Consider the following 8,456-nt stretch of genomic DNA (forward strand, 5'->3'; position numbering starts at 1 on the left):
ATAATTAGGTTAGCTCGAACATCGTCCATTAAACTCGATTTGAGGTCAAGCCAAGATTGAGCTAATTTTCAAACTTTTGAATCGGGTTCTGAATTTGATTCGTCTGTACCCGTACTTAAATGTAATGAACAAGAACAAACTTCTAGGAAAACACCATCATTATTTGGTAAATGATTTTGAGAAAGGAGAAGGGTAATTACGTCTTTATATAAAATCGAAATTGCTAATTAGCAATGCATTTACTCTACTGCCAAGACCAGACACGTAAACGTCCGATTAAAATTAACGGCGTCAAAATTACCGTCAAATGCCCTTGCCTCTTGGGCCCAAAGCCTATATAAAACCCATTGACTAGACACCTAATTTTCTCGCTCTTCCCCTCTTTCGTTCTCTGGTCAATTTTCTCAGGAAGAAATGAGAGAAAATATCGGATTCTCTGTAACTTGGGACGAAGGATACGCAGAGCTGATCCAAGGAAACGAGGGAAAGTGTCAGATTTAGTGCCGTTAGCTTCCGATTTGTCGTTAACTTGTTCGTCAGGTCGAAGTTTCTCTTGGTAAGAATTTAAATCTCTTCTGTTCTTTTTTGATTCTAGGAAATTCGTTAGTTTTCTTTTGGTTTTGTTCATTGTCTTTTGTGAAGATCAAGGATCGAAGAAATGTTAGATTTTTAGTATTTAATTGCGCTTAATCTGAGTGAACTTCTATAGCCATTTGGACAACTGTAGCTTTTATTTTTTATTTTTATTTTTATTTATTTTTCGGTTTGGCGAGGGGAAAGAAAAACGAAGGTTAATGACTGAGGATTCTTTTCCTGTTCTTTGTTTTCCCCTCATTCTCTATGTTGCTAAAGGAGTAATTTATCTTTTATCTGATTTGAGAAATTCCTGTTAATTGTAGGGCATTGAGATTGGATTATTCAGTTGAAGCTTCGAGATTTCGCAGCAACAGAGCGCATGCCAGAAAATTTAATTGCTTTTCTTTGCATTTCTTGCAAACCTGGAGATTTCGCAAGAGCTTAAAAAACCCTAGAAATATTAAGAGACGAGTAAAATCCAAGTTCTCCTGGAGATTATTCCATTTTGTAGGAGTTTGGTTCATGGGGTTTAGATCTTCGTTTTTTCCTCATGAGCTTTTGGCATTTCACTGGAAGTGGAAAGGAAAGGATTAGGGTTTAAGGATCTTGTAGATTTTTGCTAAATATTTTCTATTTGTTTCTATTCAGGTTTAACAACAATTACTGAAATTTCTAGGGTTTTGATTGTTAGGGTATTATAACGCTTGACAGTGTTTGTTTCTGATTTAGATTGGGGGCACGTCTTCTTTCTTTCTTGACTAATGGAATCCACGGTAGGAACATTGGTGATTATTAGGGTTTAAAGCTTACAATTTTAGAGTGCAAGGTTCCTTGACTTTCAGGGTGAAAAATGTCGATTGCACGTGTTGCACTAAGTCCTGTGTGTGAAGAGTCTTTGAAGTTCCCCGGCTACTTCTCTGGCTTGCATGGCCCCTGGTTAAAGGAGTCAATTCTAATATACCTCACAGCTGGCGAGTCTGTGATTCCCTTGCATGTTTCGGAGTCAGATTCAATTGCTTCCATTAAGTTTCAAATCCAATCTTTTAAAGGGTTTTTTGTGAAGAAGCAGAAACTGATTTTTGAAGGGAGAGAACTGGCCCGAAGCAATTCTCAGGTTCGTGACTATGGCGTTGCTGATGGGAATGTACTGCATTTGGTGCTTCGACTTTCTAATATGCAAGCCATTACTGTTAAGACTGTGTGTGGGAAGGAGTTTGAGTTCCATGTTGAAAGGAATAGAAATGTGGGTTATTTGAAACGCCAGATTGCTAAGAAGGGGAAAGGCTATGTTGATCTTAAAGATGAAGAACTGATCTGTAATGGTGAAGAGCTTGAGGACCAACGACTCATACATAATATTTGTAAGAATGATGATGCCATGATTCACATATTGGTTCGAAAATCCGTAAAAATAAGGGCTAAACTTATTGAAAAGGATATTGAGTTCTCCATCATGGCAACAAATTTGAATGAGAAGGGAGCTGATGTAGTGGATGAAGCAGAAAAACGATTCAGGGTACAATCTGAAGAAGTTAAGTTTGTACAAGTGAGGCCATTGCAAAAAGATCTTCTTTTGGAACCTATAATTGTTAACCCCACAATTGAACTGCCATTAGTGATTAAGGAGTTAATCTTGTCTACACTCCATGGATTAGATAGAGGCAATGAGCCAATTAGGTCTGCGGAAGGATCAGGGGGAGCTTATTTCATGCAGGATTCAGCAGGTCAGAAGTATGTATCTGTTTTTAAGCCAACTGATGAGGAGCCCAAGGCAGTGAATAACCCTCAAGGCCTACCTTTGTCAGTTGATGGCGAAGGATTGAAGAAGGGCACACGAGTAGGGGAAGGTGCCTTTAGGGAAGTTGCTGCATACATTTTGGATCATCCAAGAAGTGGTCCTCGTTCAGTTCACAACGAGGATAGTGGATTTGCAGGGGTTCCCCCGACAGTTATGGTCAAATGTTTGCACAGAGGATTTAATCACCCTCAAGGTGACAAATGTAGCAAGAAAAATGTTAAATTTGGGTCACTTCAGATGTTTGTTAAAAATTTTGGAAGCTGCGAGGAGATGGGTCCTTGTGCCTTCCCTGTGAATGAAGTGCACAAGATCACGGTCTTGGATATAAGGTTGGCCAATGCAGATAGGCATGCTGGGAATATATTGGTGAGCAAAGATAACAAAGGGCAGATTGTGCTTACTCCAATTGATCATGGGTATTGCTTGCCTGAGAGTGTAAGTATATTTTTCTTCTTCTGCTGCTTAGTTTATAATGCTCTCTTTTTCATTGTTTCCCCATTTATTTTTTCTATGTGCCTGGATTTATGTTGTCAAGGTACAACTATAACTGGTACTTATTTCTGTGTTCCTCGATGTTTCTATTTCTACATCGATATTATTGGTTTGGAACAGACCTAGTATACACTCCTTTGTATTTATTACTTTAAAAGTAGGGTTAATTGCACAACTATTACTAAAGTTACATTTTGGTCTACAAATAGTAGCCCCAAACTATGTGTCTCATTCCAATATGGTATTGACTTGTGTGCATGAAATAAAATTGGTGCTTTTTTTGGCAGATGTAGCATCCTTGTCAATGCCTAGTCAACAAAAAAAAAAAAAAATCCAAGAGGCAGTCAAAAACACCCAAAGTGCTTACGAACAAAAATTGACCCAAACTGTGCTCCCCATGCCGTAATGCAAAGTTTACAAACAAAAAGCTTGTGTTCAACTTCAATATGCGTTTTTTGGGTGCTTTGGTGCATATGCTTGTGGATAGTTTTTGTTGACTATGCAGTGGCTAGTGTTCTAAGTCTGCAAAAACCCATTTTTGGTTACATGCATACGATTCTGGACTTCATTGTAATGAATAATGGGTCAAGTTTAGGATTGGTGGTGTTAACAAATTTAAAGATAAAGTACAACTTGGGTGATGGTTTAAGGATCAGTGGTTTAATTTACCCTTAAAATGTTTGTTGTATGACACAAATTTTACTCATCAAGTGTCATGTTGAAAATTTTTCTTAGATATTAATCCATTTAATGCATTGGCAAGTGCCTCCGCCTCGGTACGGGTGGTCTCGGGTTTGAGACTTGGGAGCGGCCTCTCCAAAAATGGGGGTAAGGCTTGCCGACATCCACCTCTCCCGGGCCCCACTCAAAGTGGGAGCCTTGTGCACTGGGTACGGCTTTTTTTTTTTTTATATATATATATTAATCCATTTAGTATGGAAAATTTCTTGAATGGGAACTGATATGTGAACTAGTTTTGTACCTGCTTTTGACTAGTTGATTTTACTTTTCTGTTTTTTTTTTTCCTTTTATCTGTTGATTATTTTAAGTTCTTTAAAATTTTCTTCAAAAGCAGCAGGCACGAGTTAATACTCAGTGGTAATTGGGTTCTGGGTCAAATTTTCATCTGATGGCATTCCATTGAATTTTGAAGGCTTTTTTCCCTCTGTACATGCTTAAGAGGAATCAAGCCCATCAACTGACAAGCCAAGTACTTTTTGCAGATGCACTTATCCTCTTTAACTTGCAAAATATTTTTGAGAAATGATATACTTTTCTCTGTTTTATTTAGGGCTGGTTTGAGATTTTTGAGAAATGATATACTTTTCTCTGTTTTATTTAGGGCTGGTTTGAGACTGATTGATGAGCGACAATTACTTTTAGAAGTAGTAACAAATTTCCTACTGCATTATTACCAGGATTACTCTCCATAACTAGAATTTGCAGCTTCAGCATTCATGAGAATCATGACCATACTCTTTTCCTTGCAGTTTGAAGATTGCACATTTGACTGGCTTTACTGGCCCCAAGCACGCCTGCCTTATTCCCCTGACACCATTGAGTACATAAAATCACTAGATGCTGAACAAGACATAGAACTTCTCAAGTTTCATGGGTGGGAGTTACCACTTGAGTGTGCCCGCATTCTTCGGATTTCCACCATGCTTCTAAAGAAAGGTGTGGAGAGAGGACTCACTGCCTTTGCCATTGGGAGCATCATGTGCAGGGAAACCTTAAAGAAGGAATCTGTGATTGAACAAATTGTTCAAGAAGCACAGGAAACTGTGCTCCCAGGAACAAGTGAAGTTGCATTCATGGAATCCATCTCAATGATCATGGACCGCCACCTCAACAAGCTCTCTACATGAATCATGGAGTAAATATATAGCTTATGGTAGATGTGCATATGTTAACATACATAATATGGACGATGGATCCTATTTGGGGAGGGGAGGGGGGGTTGGGTGGGGTGGAAGAAAACTATAACAGATGGTCGTGCTCCATCCGTGTTTTTAAACTGCAGGTTGTGCGTAATGTTGGTTTTGCTGATGGAACTTAAAGCCTAATCACCTTCCTTTTTATTTTCATACGTTTGACCCTGAGCTTTGTGCAGACAATGATGTTCAGAAACTGTATGTTGGATATGTCTAAATATTTGATTGGCAAAAACTTCCTAGAAAAAATAATATGCATTTGTTGGCTTATGGAAAACATTGTATATTTGGATCTGCTCAGATTTGGATCAAAACAAAACCGAGACATGAAACTCATGCTCCCATACAACCTAAATAAAAATTGATTGATATGCTATGAAACCCTTCAGCATCATGTGTGAATATCTGAAGGCTTGTTCTATTTACTGTGGTTCTTGAAAGTTGCTTGTGGTTGATGTATAATCAAACTACCATTACCATGGGACTCATTTTTTACTGTGGCAAAAGGCTGGTGGCCAATAGTTCTTTTTGACTATTCATGTTGCGATCTCAGAACTTGGAAAAATCTTTTGCCTGTAGCCATTCTGCAAGGAGAAACCTTGCTTGGTCGGTTTGTGTACTAAACACGTCATCACCTTTCATTGGATGGCTCTGATCAAGCAAGTGCATTTCCGTTAAATAGATGATGGTGTCTACATGGGCAGACGAGCGAAAACTTCTCAGAAAAGATGGGGAGGGGGAATGGCTAAATGATCAAAACCTTGATTAGTGATAATGGGTCGGGCTGGTTCAAAGTCTCAACCCAAAGATGTGTATAGTGTATTATGCCCCCTGCTGCCCTTTGGACCTGTTAGGCTGAAAATGCATTTGGGGAATGAGGCAAAATTTGCAGAAATTTTCTTGTCTATACAAATCAGAGGGCCAAAATGGCAAAGGAGTTGGGTGGTGTACAGTCCAAGCAGCCATTATGCAGCAAATGCTCTGGTTGAGAGCATAATTGTCAAAACTTTATTTGCCACCATCTTTCTGTGGTTGCAGAATATAATTCTGATCTCATTGGCTTCCTTATTTCTTAGTGGGTCGTTATATCAGCGTGGCTATCACATTTGCATCATCTCTCCTCTCTCTTTCTTTTTTTCGGTTCTGTCATCTCAGTGCCAAAGACAGGGACAGGGTACCCTGTTACATTACCTTTAATTGGTTAAGGACTCTTTTTGATGCCTTGCAGTGTCCAGCCTTTTTGGGCCACTGAAAAAGTAGTTTAAGGAATAAGGAATTTAGCCTGGCCCAAGAGAACTTTTTTTTTTTTTTTTGCCCTTTTACATTTGTCTATCTTCAATATGCCAACATGGTTGTGTATACGGTTTCTACGCTTTTTTTTTTTCCACTCCTCTTGAGGAGTTGAGCCCATTCTCCCATATGAGATAGTTGATGACTCACAATACGGAGAGATGTTAGTGATATGAATGGTAGTCTTGGACCATTCTTATTCAAATATGCAGGCATATAAGATTTATTTTTTAATCAAAATCAAGGGAAAAAGAGACTCATGCATCCATATGTCAAAATAAGAGTGACCCAAGATTTATGCAACCAACGAGGTGTCAAGCCACTTAAAATTTTCGTTACGGCTAAAGATTAAGTTCAATTAGTTGCGATTTCTAGTCACTAGGAAAATAATTTTGTCTAAGTAACAAGAATCGGCATAGAGGAGAAAAAGAGCAAGGGAATAAGTAGAAGAGGGAGAAGGAAGAATGTATACGTGGTAAACAAGGCCTAACCACCTGTTGGAATTGGTGTGATCCTAAGAGGTAGGGGGTAAATTGGGTTTTAAAAATATTTTGACTAAATTAAACATTTACGCCGATTCACTACATATCATATCTCATTTATAAAACAAATGTGTATGTAAAATAATTAAACTGTGAGTGTAGATATACACGTGTGCAGTATATTTCATTTAATTTAAATTCGTGCATGTAAATAATTGTAACAGTAAATAAACAAGTATACACATAGAAATTTAAGTGCGGAAATTAAATGAGAGAGAGAGAGAGAGAGAGAGTGACACGCGATATTTTTCTAATCGAGGTTTGGCCAAAGCAGCCTACGTCTCCGCCTTGGGTATATCTCCTAAGGATTCCACTATCCTTACTCACTTAAATGGGCGGAGCAGAAACTGTTACAACCTCTCCTTACGGGACGAGATAAACCCCAGCTTAATTACAAGATTGAACCCAACTTATTTCACTTACGGGGTTGAGATTCCTCAGTTTAAATTCTGGGCTGTACCCAATAGGTACAATAAAAATCATTTTTGTACATATTAAAATGCTTCTAAATACAAGCATGAATGTACATATTAAAAGTTCAAATACATGCACTCTCTAATAATATGCATTATGTTCAGTAGAATGAGGGTGTTTTTCGAAATAAATATTCTAATCTTTGAAAAAAGATTTATATGATAAAATGCTTCAAAGATTTCAACCCTGATAAAATATTCTTCTAAAAATATTTTTCAAATACACCGGAGAACTTAGGGTTGGCTCTAAAAATATTTTTGCAAAAACTAATGTATAAGATCATTGATGTTATATGAAAGCTTCAAAGATCAAATGTAAAACAAATATTTTCTCTACTGAAGATTTGCAATAATATTGTTTGGAGAAGATAAGATTTATACTCAAAACCTTTTTGCAATAAAGACACTCTAAAAATAAATGCCTAATAAAAATACTCACTTAAAAAAAATGTTATAACGAAAGAATCAAAGAGAGTTTGGAGAGTATGAAAAGATTTGTCCTAAAGAAAATATTTTTGCAATAAAAATGGTTTAGGGAACTTTGATTAACAAAGGGTTTATAGAGAATTTGGAGTTAATCAAAGTTGTTAATCAGTTTTTTAACAAAATATGACCGTTGTGGACAAATTAGAAATTTTGGAAATGTTTTAATTGAGTTTTAACCCTAATTACCTTGGTAAAAAATTTGCAACCCAAGAGTTTTAGTTTGCTAACCCTTAGGGTCGATCGACTAAACAGACTCGTAGAATTTGAATTGAAATTCAGGTTCAGTTTGTTGAAAGCAGTGTCCGGTCTACCGAGCAAGGCGAAAATCCAAACCTTCGAGGTTTGGTCGCCCGTCCTCAAGTTCGGTTTGCCGGATCATAAGGTTCGGTCGTCCGAGAATAGTGGAAAATCCAGTGACTAGGGTTTTGTCGATCGTGGAAACTACGTTCATTTTAGTTCGGCCGCTTGAGACATGGTCAACTGTTGACCTCCAGCCAGTTCCGTCGGTCAAGGCATTTTATATTGCCAAGGTTTGGTCGCCCGAAACATCAAAAAATGACCTTTATGTCCTGTTTGGTCTCTCGTGCAATTTCAACCCTGGTGAAAAAGCATGTGACATCAAGTGTAAGGGTCATGATTCCTATTATCATTCAATGACCTAGGCTTTTTAATTAAGCCCAAAAACCCAACGTCGGTCGACCGAAGTCTGTGTTAAGGTCTGTCTATAACCTATCTAAGCATTAAGTCATATCAAGTAGGATGTATGCATTTATTACAGACCAAACAATAAAAATCAAATGCAATTACAATTCAAAATATGTCTTCTTCTTCTTCTCCTTTACTCTTTGACATCATGGAATGTGTC

At 37.7% G+C, this 8,456-nt stretch overlaps 1 protein-coding gene across 1 annotated transcript; it reads left to right on the forward strand.

Annotated features, from left to right (window-relative positions):
* Window positions 1–366: 366 nt before the first annotated feature.
* Window positions 367–5,077, forward strand: LOC131146205 (phosphatidylinositol 4-kinase gamma 4-like). Its single transcript, XM_058095620.1, has 3 exons — window positions 367–556; window positions 900–2,809; window positions 4,357–5,077. Exons 2-3 carry the CDS (start codon window positions 1,427–1,429, stop codon window positions 4,732–4,734), a joined length of 1,761 nt encoding a protein of 586 aa, XP_057951603.1. The 5' UTR covers window positions 367–556; window positions 900–1,426; the 3' UTR covers window positions 4,735–5,077.
* Window positions 5,078–8,456: the final 3,379 nt, after the last annotated feature.

Source organism: Malania oleifera, chromosome 13 (genome assembly GCF_029873635.1).
Source record: "Malania oleifera isolate guangnan ecotype guangnan chromosome 13, ASM2987363v1, whole genome shotgun sequence".
Classification (NCBI taxonomy): domain Eukaryota; kingdom Viridiplantae; phylum Streptophyta; class Magnoliopsida; order Santalales; family Ximeniaceae; genus Malania; species Malania oleifera.

Coding starts and splice junctions, on each gene's coding strand:
- LOC131146205 (XM_058095620.1), top strand. CDS start 1,427: ATGTCGATTGCACGTGTTGCACTAAGTCCTGTGTGTGAAGAGTCTTTG. Junction 2,810..4,356: donor GGTATTGCTTGCCTGAGAGT/GTAAGTATATTT, acceptor TTTTCCTTGCAG/TTTGAAGATTGCACATTTGA.